General features: G+C 44.3%; 1 protein-coding gene across 7 annotated transcripts in view; it reads right to left on the bottom strand.

Moving 5' to 3' along the window:
• Positions 1-1586: 1586 nt before the first annotated feature.
• Positions 1587-24059, bottom strand: part of LOC107217867 — a 41529-nt gene continuing 19056 nt past the window's right edge. Inside the window, exons 1-6 of one of the 7 annotated variants that reach the window (XM_046742979.1) lie at positions 22447-22552; positions 21014-21854; positions 9328-9560; positions 5734-5874; positions 5491-5628; positions 1587-5374 (exon numbers count right to left, since the gene is read on the bottom strand). In XM_046742979.1, coding sequence (XP_046598935.1) covers positions 5165-5374; positions 5491-5628; positions 5734-5874; positions 9328-9560; positions 21014-21026 — 735 coding nt within the window. In that variant the 5' untranslated portion in view covers positions 21027-21854; positions 22447-22552 and the 3' untranslated portion in view covers positions 1587-5164. Of the gene's footprint in view, positions 5375-5490; positions 5629-5733; positions 5875-9327; positions 9561-12639; positions 12694-21013; positions 21855-22366; positions 22388-22446; positions 22948-24059 lie in introns of those variants that run through there. The other 6 variants (XM_046742980.1, XM_046742982.1, XM_046742978.1 and 3 more) reach the window with 6 other exon arrangements.

The raw sequence follows: 24059 nt of genomic DNA, 5'->3' as shown, positions 1-24059 counted from the left end.
CTCTCTCCCTCTCCCAATGCTTTGGTATACTATGCAATATTGGTTGTGACACTTTTCTTATACTCCACCTCTTGTTTTATTGGCGCAATCTATGTTCGGTGTAGTCTTATCATTTACCACTATTTTCTTGGTTGCAGTCTTATTGCTTACTTTTACTTCAGTTACTCATCTCTGTCCTATTTTATTCTATATTTTTACCCTTTTCTTCATTCACAGTTTCTCTTTTGATAATCTTGTGTATATTCCGACTGTATATAGTTTGCACAGTTTTCAGGGGATCGCAGTGTCCCAGAAATTGAAACAAGCTCGATTCTCTCTCCCGCTCCCTCTTCTTTTCCTCCCGAGCTACGGTTCATGAGATATTTGTTCGTCGGTTGTCAGGACGCGACACGCCGCAGGCCTCAGATTGGATTAAGCGACGACGCGTCACGGCTGCAGCGGAGAAATATACGTGGGTAGAAACCGCAGTAGAAACGCGGCGGATCCCGGTTGCCCTTTTGTTTTCTCCTCGCATTCGGAGCCGCCGAACGGCGGTTACGCAGCTTTTATTGGAAGTTGTTTTTGAGCCATCGGCGGGGGCCGCAGGAATGTTACGGCCGGGAGGAAGGAGGAAAGCCTCCGGCGGAACCCGGGCACCGCGGCTAAACGGTCTTCCTCCACTCCTGCTCGGGGCCCGATGCGGGCGCACTGTCCTAATTACTGGAGGATCTCCTATTTTTCGGGCTGAAAAGGGGCTGAAATATTTCTGCCCGCGGGGCCTGCGGAACTCGCCGCGCGCACGTATCGCAGGTACGTGTACGTGCGATACGTATATAACCTAATACGTGTACAAGGCAAGGCTCTTCTCACTTACATCGTACATTTGCGTCGTCAGCTCGCGGATGATCCGCTAATTTTCACCGACGGCACGGGATGTACATACACGTATAAAAATCATCGGTGAGACGATTCCACGCCGGGAAATGGTCGGACGGTGCGCAGGGAGACGAGACGAGACGAGTGTGTGAGAGCTGGTGGGATGCAGGAACGTCAAACAAGAGGAGAGGGAGAGGAAGGGGGCGAAGAATCCTCATGAGAAAGTAAGTTGGAGTCAAACGAATGAGCTAAGACAACGAGCTAATAACTAGAATAAACACGGCGGCACGAGACAGAGCTCTTGGTTTTCCAGGCGATGATCGACGTCACACGCTGCACCTTGGCGTAAAAATACTTCCGAGCTTGTGGGCGTCCGCCTGTGTATACCTAGGTACCTGCCAACCTACCAGTTAGGCTCGTTTCCTCTCAAACACCATTCGCCGCAGACGCCGCCAAGAAACACCTCGAAGATAATATGAGAAACCCGCGGCGCGGTGAACCGATCATGGGAAAACCACATATAGAGCCGTGATATTTCCATCGTTCCTCCCACCGATCCGACGTTTTCACACTCCGTCCTTGCTCGATTCGCTAAATTTTGAAAAAAAAAAAAAAAAAAAAAACAGAAAGAATTCCTCCGTCATTGGAACTTCGATCGAACCGAACGAGGATAGAGACAGCGATTCGTGGAAATACGGAGACGTAAAGGGTTGAGGTAAAACTAATCACGGTTCGATGTTGAATGGTCTTTGGTTTTATATGATACAACAGATTGGGCGCATTTTTGTTCACCCGAATACATTCACATCCACAATCATTATATGTATGTATATTTAACGTTTATGCAATTATGATAATAGTTTCTATATTGTCATAAGGCCTATCTGTCTATGTACAGCGTATTATGTATCGTTATTCGTAGGTATTACTATAGATGTAACGTAATTTCATATTACAGGTGTACGCGTCTGTCGAGTTAGTTTTCTATAATACGTGTGCCAATTTGCGTGTTCAATAAGTGGAACGAGATTGGCTGGGTCTTCAGTTTCAGGATCGGCCTTCGGTGTGAAACATGTTTCGATGAATAAGCGAATAAAAATTACAGGTAATGAAAATACTGGCAATTACGTTGAACGGATTCTCAACTAAGAGATCTATCATCGCGAACATCTGATTTCTCTGCCTCTCCTCATTTTCCAAAACTATCACAGGAGATTGGAAAATGTGAAAGGAGGAGCCCAGCTGATCTGTTCCAAATATAATGTCGTAGTTAAATAGTTGACAATACAATTGTACGATATATATATGTGTGTGTATATATATATATAGATATATATGTATATATACATTGTATATATGAAAACAAATGTTCAGTATCGAGCAAGAAATAATTTGCCAAGTTTGGTTTATAATGCGATAATGTAATTTATGTGCTAATTTATATTTGCATACCGATTGAATTTTCTCGTAGGAACATCGTCGTGTGGTTACCTATATTAGTCGCTGAGCAGGTTGCGCTGCTGCGAAATATTACCGAGTATGATAAATGATAATACGCAACATTTTTTGCTTTCAGAAAATATTAACGACTGAAAATTTTCATTCGACGCTATGGGGAAAAAAAATTAAAACATTAGTGAAACCGATGTGAGGTTTGTGCGTGACGTGATGGAAAAAGGATGACGATGACGACGTAACATTGTGGTATGAAACAAATAAGAATATCAATTGATAATTTAAATAATATTTCTGTTTAAATGTACACATAGTATAATAATACTTAATATTTCTAATCATGAATATCACAGACGCGATGATAAAAAAAATGTATGCGTATAAATTATGTTAACTGAAATGTGTAACTGATAAAATTATGTTTGAACAAGTATATATATATATATATGTATGTGCGCACAATACAAATACAATACAATACATATAGGAAAACATATAATACGTATAATGTAATTTACCGGCTAGTGTTAGTTTGTGGAATAAATAAATTGTGACGCAAGATTTCTAGTATAATGTATATGTAGTGTCGACAAATGTTGGCTATTTGTATATATTATGTATAGAAGCTCGTTTTTTGTGTTCGCTCAAAAAGGGTTTGAGAGAGTTTTTAATATTCTTTAAACTTTCAGATTATAAAGTCGAGTCACGTTTAAAAAAATTCATGCCGTCACGCTGATAAGCGATTTATATCACGCCTTATGAAGTAAATATAATTCTGTGATGATACAGTTATAAAAAGCTTGCGAAATTTTTGTGAAAAATAAGAAGACATAAAACAAAAATCGACGATAGATCTCTGGAGTCTGGATCTCTGCACACTTCTCTGTATAGAGTATTTTAAGGAAGTGGGTGAATATAATTTCTATTGTTTGAGAAATTAGATTCGGATGTGAGACTGAAAAGCAGAGGGAAAAAAAATTAACCTGCAAATAAAAGTTTGGCAGTTTTATTTTTCTTTATCCAGATATCTACCGTGATCTTATAAGGCAAGATTTGAATGACTCGTGGTAAATAGTTTCATACCAAAATATCATCATCGTCGTCGTCGTTATTATTATTGTTGTTATTATCATTTAAATACAGCTCGAGTGTAAAATATTTACAAATATAAAATAAATAATCTGAATAAATACAATATAATATTACAGTTAATTAATAAATATTCGTTAAGAGTAAAATCAAGAGATTTTCACGTCTTTCGATTTGTTTTTCCTTTTTCTTTTGGCCAGCTCCCGTAAAGCGATATTTTTACAGTCTCGATTTCTTTCTAATCTTTTACAAGTTTTCAACACAAGCCCTGTTCGTTTTCTACGTTCTTTTCTTTTCTTTCCTGTTTCCCTCGTATCTTTTTTGCTCTCGCTCTCAATATTCGCACACTCCTCAAGGCGTTAATTATGCGGGGTAAAAATCGACGGAAAACAGAAAAACAAAAGAAACGAAAGGAGAAGTAAAAAAATAAGGAATACGGGCATCGAAATACCGTGCAGTTGTTCTTTGTTTTCGCTTTGTTTCTTTTATCAGGATTATCTGGCCATAAGTGCATCCCTGAGCACGTTGCGATGCTGAGTACCCGAATTAAAATAAGCATATAGCAGCATGCTTTTCTAATGTAAATGAATCTAGGATAATATTGAGGTAAGCGAATTCCGCCGAAATTGATTGACTTCGGTTTCGCCCTCCACGGTAGAAAAAAAAAAAATCATCCACTCTCAAGGTTTCGGATCATTTCGATAAAATGATAGAAATATACTCCGTAACTACTCTAATTATACCAGGTCCACCAACATAAAATGAGACATTTTGATTTAAAAAAAAAAGGGAAGATCATACATCCTTCAATCGATATGGGTATAATGACGAGTATAGGGTTTGGTGGCGGGTGTTGGGAATTCAAATCCTCTTCATATCCGTGTCGTCTTCATGCAAACTCAATGCAGTACGAACTACATATGTACGGTATAAATTTTTCTTACAATTATTCAATGATACGCGATTTGTATACGAATGACGAAAGTTGTGTAACGTTTTAGGTTAACTTTTTACTTTAATTTATAGTTTCTGATGTTTTTCTTTTTCTCTTCCTTTCGTTTTCTTCCCTGCCGCAGGAAACGATTTCCGTGTATCGAATACGTATGGTATACACGACTACTTTGTGAATAAAAAGTTTGCAATTTGCATGCATGTATACGTGTGTCGAACAGGTATAATATTACACGGGATGATACAAATCGCGTGTTAATTTCCAGGGGCGGAAGCTTGCATTCCGCGTATCGTGACGTACTTTGTTTTTCTATTCGATAATAAGAAGATTAGATTTAAAAAAAAAAAGAGAGAAAAAATAAAAACATCAAAATCAAATTCGTCTTTATAATTTTCGGGCTGTGTATGTTTTTCTCTGCATAAATGTCGATGCTTGTCGGTTTGAATAGTTCCGTTTCTGCCAACGGTTCGTAGTAAAAGTGTACAATGTATGAAAAGCTAAAAATTAAAATGAAACGACGATAATACAGAATAAAAATCGACCGATCCAGTTTTTCTCTTTCTGTGGTACACTGAAAGCGTCTTCGCGATACGGATTGATAATGATTTCGGTGTGTATGCATGTATGTGTAAATATATGTACGCGTTTAAAATCTAACTATGAATTAATGTCGGCAGAAAACGCCCTACCGATGTTACTTCGGGCGAGGAGGGTTTCCCGGTAAGGTAGAAACTCGAGTTTCTTCAAGCTCCTACCGAAGTGAGCAAAACGCCACCGAGTCGGCCTGCGTTGATTTTCACCCGATCGCCACCCTCAGGATCGAAGACGGTCACCGAGGTACTCGAACACCTGAATTATGTACTCGAGCCCGTTCATGTAGTCCCGGAATATGACCCAGTCCCGAACGGACCTCGTGCTCTCGTCCTTGTACCCTCGGATATCCGCCCCCATAACGGCGCGGGTAACGTCCGGCCGCGGTTTGACTCCGCGTTCCACGAGCGCCGCTTGCAGCTCGCACAAAACCTGATGAACAGAAACGTGGAAACGGGAGGTTATAGAAGCGCCGATTTTAGGGTTGAAAACGCTTGACCCGTCCCCGAGAGAGAGAGAGAGAGAGAGAGAAAAGTGCAAACGCTCACCGTGCGAAGCTTGAACTCGGTGTCTGCAAACTGCTTATGAAATTCCGAGTCGTTGTCGTTCTGGTCCCAGACGATCTGCTCCAATCCAACCGCGAATGTTTGCATATACGTGTAAGCGTCGAGCAGCGCTTTGTCGAGCTGAAATCGAACCGCATCGGTGAGTGAAATCGGGGGGAATAGGGGGCGAAAAAATTCAGAAGGGCTGAACGACGGCTTGATCAGAGATCGCGAATGCTAACTCACCTCCAATTTCTCGAGGTCCTCCTTGGCCAGGGGTTCGTTGAGTTCCTTGGGTATATCCTGTTTACTCGGTAGCCAGCTGTAGCGATACATTTTCCAGTCGCTGTGGATCTTTGCGAAGGTGGTACGGAAAGTTTTGTTGAGCTGGAATGAAAGAATGATAGGGGGGGGAATTTATAACGAGAATAAAATCGGGGAGAAAATAGTCGGACGGACAGAATCGGAGGTGAAAAAAGTTCGAGCGTTCGGTCGTTAGGTACCGTAGACCATATCTGCAATAAACTCGCGTGATTCCCTGAGCTGTTGGAATAGAAATCCCTAATGCGTCTGACTGACGGCTGCCCCGCAGCTAAGGAAGGCCTCGCTTAACGATTTCCGAGTAACTTCCCGGTACGAGACTGCAGTCGAACAAACCAGCCGAACCAACCGAACTCAGTTTCAGTTTTGCCGGGTGAAAATTTTCTCGTCTAATGTAAACTTCTCGGGTTCCACACACGGCGGTTACTCACCTACCGCACATTCTACGTATATTTTTTCGGTCTCCGTTACGTCAGGCTTCTCCGTTAATTGGTGACTAAACCTTGTTCCCGCCTGACTGTAAGACGAGGGAAAAATTCGCGGAGGATTTTACGTTCCGAAAATCTCGGTCCAAGTTCCTGGAAGGAATCTGGAAATGTTTGTTTATACCGCTCCGCAGCTGATCGTATACAACATACATGTATCCAAACGCACGCTCCGAACGATCAGTCCGAAAATTAATTGATTTTGGCGGTTAGGCGGAACGCGCGCGGTTATTACCGAGGATCGGAAAGGCCCGATGATTTACGGCCGGTGCTAGAAATAATACCTCAATGCGCAAAGCCGATTTGTCCGGACAAAGGGACCTTGCGGAATCGGCGTCGGTTTTGGCGGTAAAACGTATCGGAGACGTCGAGCAGGCCGAGTGACCGCAGCTGGTGTATTTATTGCAGAAACCCGCTGACGCGAAATTATAATCGTAAAACGCGTGCGGCACAAGTCGCGGCCGGAGTCATCGCAGCGCTATGACGCGATCGGAGGAGGCTTATAACGTGTAACTTTATAGGCCGCAACCAAAACACCAAACGCCGGTTCCCAGGGCTCCAAATCGGGTCGGCCGTCTGCCCCTGGGTTACGCAATCGGCAATCGTAACCGTAACCGTCGTCCAAGAGTCGCGGGTGTTGATTGTTGTCATTACGAGTGAGATAAGCCGACATGACGCTGCGCATCGGCAGCCAGCTGGCATCAGGCTGCGGTCGATCGGTCACGGTTCTTGTTTCAAAACGACGAAGGATCGATCTGGTACGAAATTAGATAACAGCGGATGTGCGAAGAAACGACGAAGAAGAAGAATAAAACAAGGGACGAACGAAATGGAAGATGAAATGAAAATAAAAAAAGATAAATGAATGAAAAAAATCATTCGCGGAGTTCGCCGATTTCTCCTCCCGGCGCGAAAGTAACAGGTTTACCGGTACCTCTGGAACAGGCGACGGAACCGAGGAATATCGACGATGCGTTGGTACGAGACTGCGGTGTATCCGGTCCGCGAGTTAGTATGCAAGTCCGATCGCCGGTGCGCCGGCTCCTTCGACCCGCGCAAGGAGGGGCAGCTTCCGATTCTGATTTATTGGAATTCACCACTTCCGATATTTTACGATTCCCGTGAGTGCCGGGGGACCCATACATCACATCCGCGGCTCCGGGGCGCCTCGACGACGGTTTGGCCCGATTCGAGCGCACCGGTCGATTGAATTCAAACCACGCGTTCGTTCCCAGGTTCAACGTGAGGTGTCGGATCGCGGTGCGGCTCGTCGTGTCGAGGTGGACACCTGTGCCGGACAGGCCCTGCAGCATCCGGGTTACGTCACCCGGACTCGACACGTGAGAGGCGAGGTCCCCTCCGATGTTTTCGAAGTCAGCGGATAACCCGATATTGTATCTCGGGATCGCGAAAGCTCCGCTTTATCTACACCCCGGTGACGAGGATCGCGACACCCAAGAAGCCGCAGGTGCGGCTGGGTCATATCGCGAGATGCAACCACCTATATCCACCCATCCGTCCATCCGTTGGGCGACATGCCGTCTAGTCTCGGCGTTACGTCATCGCCTTCGCGAAACTCGGCTCCGCGTTCCGTCCGCTCGATCGGCGGATCGATCCGACTATTTTCCTTCTCGTATAACCTGCTGTACGTATATATACGAAGCCCGGCAACCTCCTCCTTCGAAATTCACCATTCGTTAACGGTTTCAAAGATTATTGCTCGTTAAAGCGCTGCGATCGCCACACGGGCCACCGCGTCGGTTGTCCGACCGGAAGTGCAGCTATAACTGCCTTCCGCCGGCCCTTCCCGGCCCCGATCTCACTCGACTCCGCCACTCGGTCGCCCTTCGAGATGACGATCCTTTTAATTGGAGAGCCTCTTGTTTTCTCCACGCATCGACCGTCGATTTACCCTCGCGAGACGATGTTCGATAGGTCGAAGGGTGTACCGATATTAACTCACCCGCGAGAGGTTTCGCTTTCGACTTCGGCGCCCGTGGTAAATTTTAGCTCGAAAAAATACTATCGAGGTCGAATTATTACGCGACCTTCTTGAGATTGAGTTTTAACTTCGCAGGTGAAAAACCATCGTCGGTTCGACCGGCGCGCCGTTGGATATATCTTGTACCTATCGTATTCGTTTAAGGCGTTCGATCCCGTTCGGAAGCAACGCAAACTTCGATGACTCAATGGAGTTTGCGTGCCGGCTTGTGTGTCTTGCATTCGGGCTGAGTCACATTATGAAATTAGCGACTATATACGCGTACAACGATTGAACTGTAATAATCCGTCAATAACGAAAAGCTGTAACAGCTGGATGTAAAAGGTACAATACACCCACGCGTGATAACATTGAGTAGCCGAGCGATCGGATCCCGAGTGAATAATTTTATTACGTCTTTTATTCCCGGTACTTTGCTACGTTTTCTATTTTTACCCTCTCGCTTGCGCCAACGGCGTTGATCGTTGGGTTTTCCCGTAGCAGACAGCTCACCTCGACGATGTAATACCTCAGTACACACGTGTCACAACGACGCATGGCCTGTACGCTGTCACGGTATGGGCAATCATCGAATGCCGTTATTTAATCGGGCCAAAGCGGATTCTATTTAATTGTAGGCACCGAGTGACGTGAAACGACCGCGCGAAGCTGTTAGATCGAGACGAGAGAAATCGACGATTACCTACGTAGGTACCTCTGATAGTTGTACAGAACTGCCGAAAGGCGAGAACGGAAGCCGATCGCGTTCTCAGTCTCATCGTCATCGGTGATTTCTTTGAGACTCGCCTCGTCGACGGCTGCTCGAGTCCTCGATGAGCGTACAAGTCAAGCGGAAATTTCGCGAGCACGAATCTACTTTGTTATATTAGTATAAAAGACGCTGGTAAATGGATAAAAAAAAAAAGAAAAAAAAAAAGAGGGAACAGAAGAAAGCCGGGAACACGAGCGACGATATCAATATACTGAGTTTGATTCTATTTTGACTTTTTCGTAAAATTAATTTTTTCGATTTACTACACTTAATGTACTCACAAAATCGTCTCTGAATATCTCGGCGTGCATCAGGGCCGTCTTTGCCTGAATGACGACCTGTGATAACAGCTGAGCGTCGTTGAGCTGGGGGACGTCACCGTCGGGGTCACCGTCGGTGAGTGCGAGTCCACAGGGGTTGACCCATTTTCCCTGGAGGATGCGTCTGTCCGTCGTCATCGTCGGAGCACCGTGTATCGACGCGACAAGTAACGTCACCAAGAGGCTACTTAGCCCTGAAAAAAAGTAAGGAAAAAAAAGAGAGATTAATATGAGGATCTCGACCATCGAGTGTTGGCATAATAACGGTGGCTTTGCATTATCGATCAGGGAAATTCAAAATTCGATCGATTCCACGCGCCGCAGGTGCAATGCCCTCTCTTGAAGTTCCTCGCGTAAGTTGATCGGGACCGATTATAAATGCATCCCCCCCCCCTCCCTCCCTAATTGCGAGCATATCCAGCTTCCGGCTCTCTTAATCTTCCTGCACGCGTGGCGAAATTTTCATCGACTGTACCGCGAACCGCGTCCTGTGATCAAACGGCCATTCAGAGATCGAGTTCCCCTCCGAATTCGTCCCCCAGCCCCCAACCGCCCGAAAGGATCACTCGTTATTTCCTCCGTTACGACCGTTAATAAGGGGTCTGGCCCCAGTCAGGCCCCGGCGACACACCGCGCTGGAGAATTAAACCGCGTATCTCTCGGTCCAATTTTTGTTCCGTCCTTATCCTCGTTTGTGCTTCTCGTTCGTACCCCCCATCCCTCTGTATCTTTCTGTTTTGCGGAATAAGTCGAAAAGGGGTTCGCCAAAAGTCGACGTGTGCAGGGGACCGACACATTGGGCCTTGGTCGCGGAGATCGGAGGCTCCGGTCGCATTTTCTCGGTCCTACCTCAACGCAAGAGTTAAGATCGCCGAGCGTGATCTTAGCCGCTGTTCAGCTCGGCGTTCCACTGAAATTCCTGAGAACCTGAAGCATCGCGGAAAAACACACATCACGCTCCGTATCTATACCCATCCGCAAGTCGCAGGGAACGCGGCTCGCCTCCGCGTTTCTTACGCTCGCGGTTCCCCGCCCTCAGGATCATGCTGTTGCAAAAATGCGGTAATGGTCCGCTGTCCTCGCATTGCTCGCGACAATTATGCCCCATTAGGCCCCCCTGGAGGGGCCCGGCATAGGTGCCCGCGGTGCGGTAGGTCGCGTACGCAACAGACATTCGTCGATTTATTACGCTCTGTGTACTTGCGCGCCTTTGCTTCCCCCCCCCCCCCCCCCCTCCTCCCCTCCCCCGACAAACGTGTGCTCGTTTGTGCGTGTACACATACATGCAATTCCAATTCGTTTCCCCTACCTTTATGTATTTTTCAAACGATATTTATAACCGACTATGACGATGATACACGTTGTTTGCAACATGTGCGTAATAATAACTCGAGAAAATCCGATTTCAGAAAGAAAAGGAAAATGGTAATGTGTTACGATTAACGATAATTATACCGACGACAATGAGACAATCAGGAAGCGAATAACGGGTATAAGAAATATAAATACGTAGAATAAATAAATAGTGAATTCAAAACGCCTGTTGAATTACCACGGTGCGTAAATTACGTAACCACGAGGAGTTCGGGTGAGCCGAATGAACCACTTGTAGAGGGACGGCCAAGAGCTGGTTGAGCCACAGGTAGTTGGGTAATGCGTTGGGGTGCGCGAAGTTTGTACGAGCAGTGCAGACTTTTCAGCGAGTCGTCTGGCCATTGCGCACGAAGGAACAGCGTTCGTTGGCTCGAAAATGCGGGTTTTCCGAATTCCCGTATAACACGTGATATGCCGCTGTGTAAATGAACAAGTGTTTGACACCCGAGGCTCTCAAAGTGCGTGCGGCGATCGCGTGTCAGTCGTGCGTGAAACCTGTCTCGTTCGATCGAACGCCGAACGGAATTACAAACTTTCAATTTGAATGCCGGATCGAATTCGACTAGCCGTCGATACTCGCTATTCCGCTCTGGAAAAACCGGGCGCCAATTGTTCAAATTCTGATCGATTCCTAGCCGCGGTATGACGGTTGGAAATCTGACGGTCCTAAGTGCTCATTTTTTCACAAGGCTGAAGCTAGCAGCCTGAATCGGCGGTCAGACGCGTTAAACTTTTTGGTAATAGAAATATGCGATTCAGCTTTATCCTCTCATTTCTGTAAAAGTATCGGGGATACGAGGTATTTCAAAAAATTTTGATTTTTCGACTTCGTTACCTTGTGAGAATGAATATTAGAACTTTTGGCTGTTGAAGACCGAGATCAAGGATTCGCAAAGCGAAAAAAAAAATGTTTAAAATAAAAAAGGACGTATTTTTCACTTTTTCCTCGTTTTACTTGCAATTTTAATCCAACCCCGTCCTCGGGACGCGATCGTTAATCTCTGTACGAAGGAAACAAACGCGCTAGTGATCTTAACGCGGAATGGGGTGGGTTAAAATTATATACCCTTGTGGAATGCGTATCGTAAAAACATTCAAATCACCCACGTCCATTATACAGCCCTCGTTGTGTGTAACGAGCTGTCGAAGTCGGCGCTGCTATGCACTAATTCGCAATTTGTTCTCGCAGGAACTTTATTTTACACGACATAATTAGTCGCTCAACTATCCCTGCTTAGCTCGGTCGACATCCGGATTATGGAACTTATAGATTTCGGTGTAATAACACTGCGGTCTAACAATTAGACCCTAATAACACAACCGACTGCAGAATGCCGAATCACCTGACTCGAAATATTTTCACAATAGTATCTATAATCGCTTGTCGGTCACTGTCACAGTTGCAGGGTTTACAATGTCGGGCGCCAATGAAGGCTGAAAGCATAATCTGCGGTTTGAAGTACTCAATTTTTTGGAAAATAAAAACGAAAGTTAATTGAATGCTGTGAAAGCTATTTGAACTGATTAAGGGTATGGTGAAAAATCTTCCAATACATACGTTATACTTCGAAAAAAATAAAATTTAACAGCACAAAATGAAGATTGGGTAGAAAAATTTCACTCGAGAAGTGGGTTATACGCATGTATAGGTAAGATACGCGCTAACTGCATTCTAATGCATTTATAAATGTAACTTATCCGCGAGTCGAGGAGTAATGCAGGTCTTTTACACGTTTCAAAAACAGTTCCGTGTGTGACAAATGCGATATCTTCAAGTCATCGATAATGACGAACGCATCGTGACAAGGTGGGAGTAATTGTGAGCGGCAGTGATACGATCGGAGGATCGAGCGATCCTTGAAAGTACGATAGACAGGGTATAAGCGTGTAGCAACTTACTCAGCCATTTGACGTTTAATCTTGGGTGCCCTGCGTACACTCGCATCCTCCTTTTGGAACTAGTTTTCACGTGCGAAGAAAAGGACGAGGTAATACTAGAGCTTTCGGCTGTCCTTGCGCGAATGGCACTCGAAATTTTAGCGCAGCTATCGATAACTCTGTGCGAAGTGGTCCTCTGATCGCGGCTCAGTATCACGTCCATGGTGAGATCGCTATTAAGCGTTGGGGTGTTAAAGTCCGAAGAGTAATCCAAAATATAAGCCTTATTTCCAGCCATAGTTATATCATGGCACTTTACAATGGCACTGACATATAAATATATGTATATATATATATATATTTATAGTTTAATCGCTGACTACGGTTATATATACATACATATATACATATATATATGTATATCGTATATAATATCTTGCGTGTAATATGTGAAAACTGGTAAATCGATTAGCGCGAGATACTATACAAGGTATATTGTTCGTAAACGAAGAAAAACTGTTTATCACAAGTCCAACAGTGGCTGTCCAGTGTGAAAGAAACGATCAGCACTGATACACTATTCGATTGACACTGGTCCCGACACACTCGGAGCACTGATTTTTATAAGGGGTGGTGTCGGTAGTGGTAGTAGTGGTTGTTTTCCGACGACAGCTTCGCGGCGAGTGACAGGAGTCCGACTGACTTGACTAAGTGACTGAGTATCACCTCTACTACATATCCAAGGAGGCGGCGAGAGCGGCGGTACGGCCGGCAGAGCAGAAGGAACGACGTCGGCGTCGGTGGAGGCGGCGTCGTTGGCAGGAGCGGGAGCAAAGACACGAACGCGTCAGGTGAGGAGGCACCGTGCAACTCCGCGCTTTGCGTGTGTGCGGAGGGATTGAGAGAATCGGAGTCAGGGCTTGGTCCGCGGACTCGTTGCTTCCAGAAATAATTGCACGATACGTTGTTCCGTTAAAAAATACGTAGATTCTTTCCAATTTCCCCACAACACTGGAAGAATTTCCGATCGCCGTTTTTCAACGATACATACACACACGCTTGCACGAACGAGTGTGAAAACTTTTTTCCACCACCAGAGATGAAGAAAAAATCAAAATTTATGTACGTATGTTTGTATATAAAATCGACAAACCGGCGCGGTTCGTAACTCTACAAAGTTTATCACTATGTTCGAGTGTAATAATGTCCCGTAAACGCGTTGCTTCAACACCAGTGCAGTGCGTATTATGGTCTTGGTCGAGTGATCGGTCCGAGCCTATATACGATTCTAAACCCGGTGAAGCACGTGGCCAGCAGAGTCTGACCTACCCCCTCCCCCTCCTATCCTCGTCAACTTCACCACCCCCCCACCGCCCTGACGCCGGCCGACGGTCCCAAGTCCTGTAACCAGGCCCCCCTCTCCTCCGTCCAGATCCAATAGGTTCGATACTTGGTTTCTTCTTCATCACTCTTGCTCATTCATAAGTCGCTCCTCGCACCGGTGCCTACGGCTTCCCCCACCCAGTCGTCTTCCCCCCTCCCCCTTATACTCATCTTCCTATCCCACCTCCCCGACCCCCTGCGTGTTCCTCTTTACCTCCGGAGGTTTCCTCCCCTCTGACCATAGAACGAGAGACAACCAACTACCGCTGCAGGTGCATTTCTTTCGCCCAGGCTTTTCCACCGCGGAACGGTGGAGGGACGGTAGGGGAGGAGATAACCGATTTTCGCAAACTTAGGCGAGAACAACCGAAGGAAGCAACAGCGGTGGTTGGTCGCACCTCTCCATAGGTGAATATGGGTCGACCTTGAGCGGAACGGAGAAACGTTGAAAGCTTTTCCACGCCCAAAAATTTGAACCTTTTTTTTGACTGGACCAGTTTCCCCTCTCGCGGCGATCGTGCCCCGCCACTTCTATCCATCACCCACCCCCACCCTCCCTCCTTCCCCCTCCGCCGCAACGATCCGGTGTCGATGACGTTTCCTTTCACTGAGTCGAAGAATCGGGGAGCAGCGCCTCGCCAGACGGTCGAGGACCCTGGCCGGAACCGCGGAGATTTTGGTCCGGTGTAGAAAGAGACGAATCTGGCGATTTGAACGCTTTCCCGGATCGCGGGATACCCTGGTTCGATCGAAACGGAGAGTTCTCTCTTTCTCTCGGTTGCCAACCGCGTTCTCGGATATCCGGAGAACACGCTCTATTCATGAATCAAGTACTCCTACTTTGCAGTTCGCAGGAACCAACACCAGCCGCTGTGACGCACAAACGACAAGATTCTGCGAACGAGAACTCCGTTTCCTGGATAACTGCGTCCCGAAGACCGCAGCTGGCTTAATATCCTCGCACATTCTTCCTCGCTCGTATTTACACATGTGCGATTAAAATGATGAATTGACGGACGGGATCAATTATCATGTGGCTTTAGCTGTACGTGTAATCTTTCATGGATACGGTAAATCGCAGCACGAGCTATTGTTTTCCTGAATGAGAAAATTCCGTTACGAATCCTTCAGGAATTAAACAATCGACGATTTTTTATACGAGGAATCGTCATTTTCCACAATCGTTTCCCTATCGGGTAAATCCTCTTCGTCAAGTTCAAAAGCGTCCACCATCTTTCGCACTTTGAGTATGCACAATCAATTTGGTTGAACGTCTCGTGCCGTTCGTTCGCTTATCCTTGCTTTAATGTATTCGTCCACAAAACCCATTAGCAAAACTTGTTGAAAAAAGGCGAACAGGTTCACCGTCGTTTTTAAGTAACTTATTGACCGTGACCTTGAAGCGTTCGCCAACATCTTCTGCCTGTGTATAATAATCTGACAACGAGTTGAGTGCATGGACGAATCGAAGATGTTGCGTGAAACTTTCACCTAGTTTCTTCCGGATTCAGGTCCGATCACGCCTCGCTCACGTCACAGCGTACCTCCGGTAGGGCGAAAAGAGAGTCGACCGAGCTTCCGGCCCTTGGCACGCTTTTTTCGTCGGGGCCCCGCAGCATCAGTCCCATGGAGACGCGAGGCGGGGGTCATGACGTCAATGACGTTGGTCCCTGTTCCGGTAACGGTTATGCCCAGTCCTCTCACTTGCATAACAGTTTACATTGCAACGACACCAATAAACCAGATACTAATCTTCATCACGCACAAGCGGCTAGATTAATCATTCAGTTTTCTTGGCGGCTCTAAATACCGTAGAAAGCAAACGGCTGACCGCAGTTGCGTGACCTGCGGAATATTTTTCCTCGACTTTTCATCACTTTCTTCCTTCCTTCATTCGTTGTACCAACATCGCGCTGGAACTTACGCTAGCAATGATCGGGACATCGACTGATACGGACATTATTTAATTTTAAATCCATTTTCCGGTGTAATAAAATTTTTCCATCCTTGTTCCAGTTGATTGCAGGCATATAAAACTGCGGGACATCGGAACACGCTAGAGTTGCCAATTATGTGTTGGCCTACAATAAAACTTCAGAATGTTCTAATTTCACGATCAGGTAGATTTTTCGCTGCGACTTAGCAGAACTGTACAAATCATTAGTGTTGAGTGGCCTGGGCAACGACATAAATATTTAATCAAAATAACATCAGTCAAGAAGTAGATTCTAAAATAAACCCCGAAATATTCTTTGGCGTGTCGAAAGCGTACTTCGCAGATTGTGCCGACTTTTGCATGTAGTAGACAGGGATAACTGTCCGTACAACCTTTTGTTCCCTTTCGGAAAGGGATAATCCGGCCATTTCCGTGTTCCACCCGGATTTTCGACCAGACATAATTACACAGCCATAAATATGAAATGTCCTGAGTCTCAAGTTAAGAGGATGTCCTAACCTATTTCTGTACCTATATCTATTTTCACGTATCTCAAATTTGAGAAGGGGTTGAACAGCTATATTCTATACACAATTCTCAACAAAAACACTAGAATTAATTATTATTTTTTCTTTTCTAAGTCTGCTTTTGACGCAAAAATAAAGAAATCGCGTAGATTCTACGAAATAGCAACAATAAAATAACACCCCATTAAAAAGTCCTACTGCCTCTCTGACAACAATAATGTGCAATTATAGAGTCAATTCGGAACTCTCGTAAAGAATTCAATTGCTGCCGGTGGTAATTTTCAATAAACTTCTTCAATTCTCCATGGAGCCTTTGACCGTTTGGAAAAATCAGAGTTCTTCCGTCGTTTTCCGTTATCCTCGAGACTTGACGGACGTTTGAAAATTTTTTTAATGCCTCCAGTGACACGTTAAAACTGCGAAACGGGGGGGGATGAACTGTTGTAAAACCCCCTCCGAATTTTCAACTTCAAACCTGCCAAGACTTGCAGCCCCTGTGCGGTAAGCAGCTGAGAAAATTGAATAGATCGACGCTGCACGCGTCGTGTAAGCAAAACTTTTGTCGAAATACGATACGACGCAGCCTTGTGACGGAAAGACAAATGTGGTCTATGAGTACGTAACGTTAAACTTCCCGGCATCACTTAAAAGGTCAACGATGCAACGGATCGACGTTTGCACCGACTTTGTGGCAATGACTCTACACGAAGCCCGAGATGAAGGTCGATTCAGGGTGGAAAAAAGCACCGTGCGTTACTGCAAGCTGCGCAAATTCACGAGCTCTTACTGCACGATCTTCAAATTAACGCTCGGTATCCAAGTCGGACAAATAACTAGTGAACAGTATAAATTACGCATTGTGACAGGGATCCACGAGGAAACTGTCAATCAAATATCTAGGGGAACCACCCGGTACAATGAGAAGATTTATTCAAGGTCAAAGGTGTAGAAATAGAGCAAATATCCTTCGGTACGAATATTGTATCTCGACATATTTTTTCTGGACATATTCGCATCTACATATTTTTTATCACAGGTCTCTTGAAAACCATACGAGGGTGTGAAATTAATCAGGTATCACAACACGCGATATCGTTCGAACAGCTGAGAACAGCGGAGCCAGTTAGTAAGATAACAGTGATCAGTGACGAAAGCACGGTGGTTTAATCGCGTGACGTTGATGCTTCAGTGTAATTGCAGACCGTATCGATTACCGCCTTCTGTTTTGATTACGCAATTTTTTATTAATTTAATTTTTTTCCAATCCTCCTCTCGATTTCACGATGAAAAATATCCGACGCTTGTTTGCAGCCTGATCGTTACGGCCACTGTACAACGATTCCACGTTATCGTGAAACGGGATAAAGCATGTTACATGTAGGATGGAAACGAATAGCAATTTTTGCAGCGAGATACGCTGACATTGTTGTACACGTGTGTGTAATATACCGAGGTGTCAAGTTGCACTCAGCAAATTGTATCATGCGCGTTTAATACCTTGCGCGAAACAATTATGACGGCTAATTTCGTTCGTTTTTTTTCTCTCTCCTTCTTTCTGTCTTTGAGCAATTGTGACGCGGCTTCGAAGACTCGGTACCAACTTGGGTAAAACCTTTTTGTCTTTTCCAGGAGGCTTTATACGTATTTGCAGATACGTGGGTAGACGACACCAGTTCCAATTAACACGTATGAATCCCCTATTTAAGATGTCGGAAAGACCTGTTGCGAGCACTGAATACAAATCACTTTCCTGCAGTTATTGAGTAAATACATGACACGTAGTTATTACACTTCTAGATCAAAATCGCAACAATTGTCGAGCTTGTGTTTTATCCCGCTAGAATTATTTTTCCTCCCGGGGAATTCCTATAAAAAATTGTCGAAGTAATAAAAGTTAAAAGTTGAAAAATATGTTTTTTGGTTTTTTATTGTTGTTGTTGTTGGTTTTTTGTTTTTTTTTTTTTTTTTTTACATCAAGTTCGGACAATTTGTCATGGGCGACGCCCATCGGATCTAACAGGAATGAAATTAGTGAAACGTGATAGGAACGATTCCAGGGAAATGTTACAAATTTTCAAGCTAACAACACACACTCGGCATATATGCAAATGTGTCGAATTGAGTCACTAATTAACATAAACCGATTCCACCGACGCCGCGAAATTCGCGTAACGTGGCAACATTTGTACGTATTGTCTCGGTAGATGACAATACACATTTTCTGGTTAAGGTTGCTCATCACTTAACGTAGTTCCGAGTTACGCTCTCGGTTGATCTGTATGCAGACCGATAGAGAACCAGGAACTGCGCGTGGGAGGCGAGGCACACTGACGAATTGATGAAATTTTTACAAGACGAAACCAATGGGGGAATGTGCCAAGGAACACGGGACCATTGGGAATTCCATGATCAGGTGCGGTAATCATGCGTCAGCAAAGGTGTCTATCGCTGCATTATCCACCTTGGTGACCTTGGCGGTCGCTTCCTCGTCGACGGGGATACGAGAGCAACGATATTCCGGAGGCAAAGTTCGGCGCAAAAAATGACTTCGAGGAGAAATCTCATGCGCCGATCGTTTTCGAGAGTGGTGCAATCGTTGATGCGTGAGGTCCGAGGGTCCCGCTGTTGCGGAATGGGAGGAGGGCAAGAAACGGATAGAGACATCGGCGACATTCCGCAGTCCCGAGACGGCACGCGGCCGGCCTTCTTTATGCCGACGTTTCGGCCGCGGGACCACCCTGTCCGCCTCTTCCTTTATCCCCAAGCGCCCCCCCGCGGCCCTAAGGACTCTCCTAATTCTTGTACAAACTATCGGCTGCCGCCCGGCGGCTATCCTAGGGTGAGAAAACTATCCCACGCGCCAATTACGCCGTTGGAGTGGTATTTTTCTCGCCTCCGCTGAGGGACCATTTTTCAGCTTACCTACCAGGCGGCGAAGAATTCGGGAAAATCGTTTTCGAGGGGAAAGCCTCGACTCGAAGAGAAACGGAATCGATTCACTAACGACGATCGGAACAACGCAGAAAGAATTCTGCGAGGCGAAATAATGGACTCTGTTACAGTGACCATTGTACTCCGGTGAATTGTTTACCCTGGTATTTTTCACGATGCGTCGGCCTGCGCGCCGATCATCTCGCATACCAGGATATGCGTTTGTATCTATGTATTTATGCGATACCTGCGCGACTCTTCGAACTTCTGCAGCAATTGAGGCTCGCTTGTGCGTTTTAGGCTTCCGTCGCGGCAGAATTTACGCTCTTCAAACCGAAATGGGCATTCTGACTCGATGTGTCAGCAGCCTTCTGCAGTTCGTTCATATTTCTTCTCTCTCGTGAACCGATTTTGCAATAAAGCCATCGCGTCGAGTCACGACGAATAACGCGGAGACAAAGATAGTCCAGGTAATGAATGTTAGTATGATTTAGCGTTTCCAAACTGCACAAGGATCAGACAATTGGGCTCTAGAGCGTTCAAGCTGTCGTAAATTTTAAAACTTATCATTACGTCGAGTAACCACCGGGTCACTCTATCCATTCTGCAATTAGTTAAACTTTAGGATAATCGGATTATGTCAGGTTCACTAGTCAGGTTTCGTTATACCTGAGTTAGGCTTAACCCTTTGCGGAGACATGTCGGCAGTCGCCCGATTCTGTTTACAGTTACGAGACGTACCATGCTCGGCTTCGTCCGTTAAGAATGACCAAAAATAATCGATTATTTTCTTCCGATAAATAAAGTATAACCGTTTATTATTCAAACTCGATCAATCGACCGATTCGATTATACTTTCTCACAATCGAAATTGCTTATTTACTCCAATGAATGACGTACTACGATATCAATTTATGTGATTAAAGTATCAATTGACATAATTTTTTTACTTACCAAGTACCTACTTGATATAATAATACTTTTAATGAAACTATGCATTGTGAAAAAACTTTCCCGTCAGTCTTACTACGGACTAAAATTTCCGAAAGTTTCGTTTAATTTTCTCCGTTTCGAAACAATGCGAAATAAAGGATTAATTTTTACCGATTCAATCGAGTCGTGTTCGATTATTTTCTTGGACTCGATTATTCGATTAGTCTTGCATCGATTATTTTTAGCCTAGTGGCCGTGGCTGGCATCCGCAAAGGGTTAAAACCTTGGGCATTGGCAGTTCGAGAAAAAAGAGGTGAGTGGGATTATGGGCCAGGTAATAAAAGCGTCCTACAAACACTCTGAAAACCTCAGGTAATTTTCCTCCCTATCCCAGCGTAGTCCGTTTTTCTTTCCAGATTGCAGGAATCAACTCAATCGCATTAACCGCAGCGCTTTGAAAATGTTATTGTACAATGGAATGCGATGGAATTTTTTTAAATTTAGCGTCAGATTAACAACGATTATAATCCCACTCCGAATTCGTGATACCCGAAAATCAGCCCAACAGCCCAAAGGTTACGATTAGGCAGATTAGACGATCGACTTTGAAGATCGATTCAGCTGCTGCAGGTTTTATATTCGACCGCTTCAAAGGATAGGAATTGAGAAGATTAATCGTGCTTACCGCGAATCAGCATGAAGAGGGCGACGATCCGGAAATTTAGCGGGAAAGTCAATTTTCATTTGTTGTGTCCAATGTCCGATCGGTGGAAATTCGTCGGGGTAAGGTTGTACGGAAATTCGACGAGCGTTTCTCTCCCCTCGGGACTCTGGGACTCCGAAATTATTTCGCTGACAGTTTGGCCCGATCACATGTCACGCGGTGAAAATTTAGTGAGATTTTTTTGTGTCTCGAAAGTATTTTTGTCACTCTTTATTTGAAAATCTGTCATAACCGTCCGTTTGAAAAACAAACGCAGCTCAGGCGGTGTCCATCGGCCTGTCAGCTTCGATCGAGCGAGATCTCGGTCGATCAAAGATCATATCTCGTCGGTGTCTCGGTCTGACAAGCTAAATTGTATAATTGCTTTGATTTTTCGAGAAAAATCGAGGTGACCTGCGGATAATTTTCGCCGCACACTCGTCATACAAACAAATAAATTTTAACGACCATTTAACTCGAGTCAATCAAACATGAATTCCAGCGGTTGTAGGTAAGCGTTTAACCAGTCACATGTGACCATAATATTTTGCTTAGGGTTATACATCGTATCTCGTTTAGACCTGACCAGCCAATTTGACTCGTGAGTAGTATGCGTGAGACAATTATCACCGACCGCCTAATTACCCTAGTATTCGGTTAATGATTCTCACGAGAATGACCGAGCTCGATAAATATCATGCATCAATTGTCTTTTTTTTTCCACACTCCGCGTTTCATCGCAATCATCGACATCTCGTTCATTCACTCGCTCGCTTAGCGCTCCTACGATTTTAATAAATCGGAAAAATACCGATTCCGAGACCTAATTGTAATCGCATCATGAAAAACAACCTTCCTTCTTAGGCTTACTTGTAATTCGGACACGTTAATGAATTAGACTCGAGTATTTCGAGTGTTGAGTTGTTACAGCTTATCGATCGTTGAAAATTTACGATAATTACAGAGAAATTAAGAAAACGCTGGATCATATCAACACGAAACGATCGTAAACTTCCAAGACAAAAACTCGGTACAATATCAATTCTTACAAGTCCGGAATGCCTCGGAAAAGAAATCTCTATTACGGGAAGAAATAAAATACTAATCGCGTAACGTTTTTTCAAAAATCTTTCAATCTCGAACGAAAAATCTAGCGATATCTACGAATAAAAATAAACATGAAAAAAGTCTCACATGTTTTGGGAGAAATACGTCAAATTTTTCAGGTTTAAAATTTTGGCAAAAGATCGTCAGATCTTAAAGCTTTGATGCTGTAACAATCTAGAAATCTAACCAACTTGTCAACTTGTTGTTTTCAAATTATTTCCACGTTACCGTGCCCGAATTATCCAACCATTTCGTCAAGCTCGATACCAACTGTCCCGAGTAATCGAAATTCACCAAAATATACTAACTGGTGGCGACGCACTTCCGATAATGGTTCCTGTGTGCCGCTGGAGAGCGGTGAAGTACGGATAAAAGTAAAGACGCCATGTCTCGTTCAGAGTTTGACCATATCGCGGCATTTCAATGATCACTTACCGACTCACCTTCCACTTCACTTTCACCTCTGACTGTAAACGAACGCACTGAACTTCAAACGTTATAATATTATGTTACATCGAATTAACAGCAAGTACCGGTCAATGAACTTGGTCGCAATTTCGACGCGGTTTCTCGCGTTTCCGTTGTTCACTTTTCGATCATCACAACTGCTGTCTGACTGCCTTGTCACTTTTTTCTAGGGCCTGCGGAGAGCCCCTTGTATATATTTCATACGAAAACTGGACAACGCGACGCCAAAACGGCCCGGAAATTTTGCGATTTGTAAAATCGTTGATCCGGAATTTCACTCGATCACCGTCATCAACCGACTGAAAGTAACGAGTCGTCGCGTGATTTACTAGCAACCATTCTACAAGCCTTTGGATCACACTCGACTCTCGTCTTGTTTAGATTGCGTGCGTGAACGATTGAACCGATGAACCAGGTAAACAATGGGATTAGACTCTGTAGGCTGCTTGTGTGAACGAAGATTTACGTGCGAATTTTCGAACGAGAACCTAAACGCCGCCATTCGACGCTTCGACTTGTGTATTTCTTAGATTCTGAATATGGGTCGAGTATGATGGTTTTCGAACATAGTAGTTACCTGTATCCGAAGAACCAACGATGTTTTTCCAAGGAATTGTTTTTCGCTTTCAAAGAACTTACCTGCTGGTCGACGGAAGTATCGTGAATACTCAAAAGAAACGACGGCACGTTTTGTGCGAATTCATTCATAATACCAGAAGTTCATCGTCGTTCCGGGTTGAATACAAATTTTTTGTTAAATCTGAGCCATAACTTGGCAGTAAAACAGTTGCTAACCAGGGTTTCTGGTTTTAGACAGTGGTAAAGTTGTAAAAAACTTTTACACGCCTGTTTGATCATTTAGCGAAAGAATTATTGATCGCTGACGGAAATTAATTAAGTTCTGCGAATAAATAAATTTGTGAATCGATCGGAGAAGACGAAGAACAAGAAGAGAGAGAAAAAGAAGCACGAAATCGCCAATCGTTATTGATGTAATATACAATTTATGCAAATCACGAAAATAAATCTTATCGGATTCGAACACGTTTTTGCATAAATCGTCACCTAAAATTCAAGAAAACAAGGATTGTAACAGGTTTCCAACTTACATGACCGCAAGATTCTATATTACGGCATTAAATACGTTATTGGTATTCAGAAAGTCGTTGCAATTTGGCCGATAAAAAATTACGACAACTCCTTCAATGATATCTGTTCACAGCTGTTTTGATTTCAGGTTTTCGGAAAAATTTCTGCTTACATTTAAGTACGTTTCAAAGCAAAGAGATTTCTGAATGAAAGAAAGATTTCGTTCGCAGCACGCCTGACTTAAGAAAAGAACTTTTTCGTCAACTTACGAAAAGAAAAAGATGACAAACAATCTGTTGAAGTGATTTCAAACACATTGTATACATTTGCTTGTACAACTTTTAATTGTACTAATTAAGCGATG

Source organism: Neodiprion lecontei, chromosome 6 (assembly GCF_021901455.1).
Source record: "Neodiprion lecontei isolate iyNeoLeco1 chromosome 6, iyNeoLeco1.1, whole genome shotgun sequence".
NCBI classification, from domain to species: Eukaryota; Metazoa; Arthropoda; class Insecta; order Hymenoptera; family Diprionidae; genus Neodiprion; species Neodiprion lecontei.
Note: the sequence above shows the minus strand (reverse complement) of the source record. Positions and strands in the feature narration are given on the sequence as shown.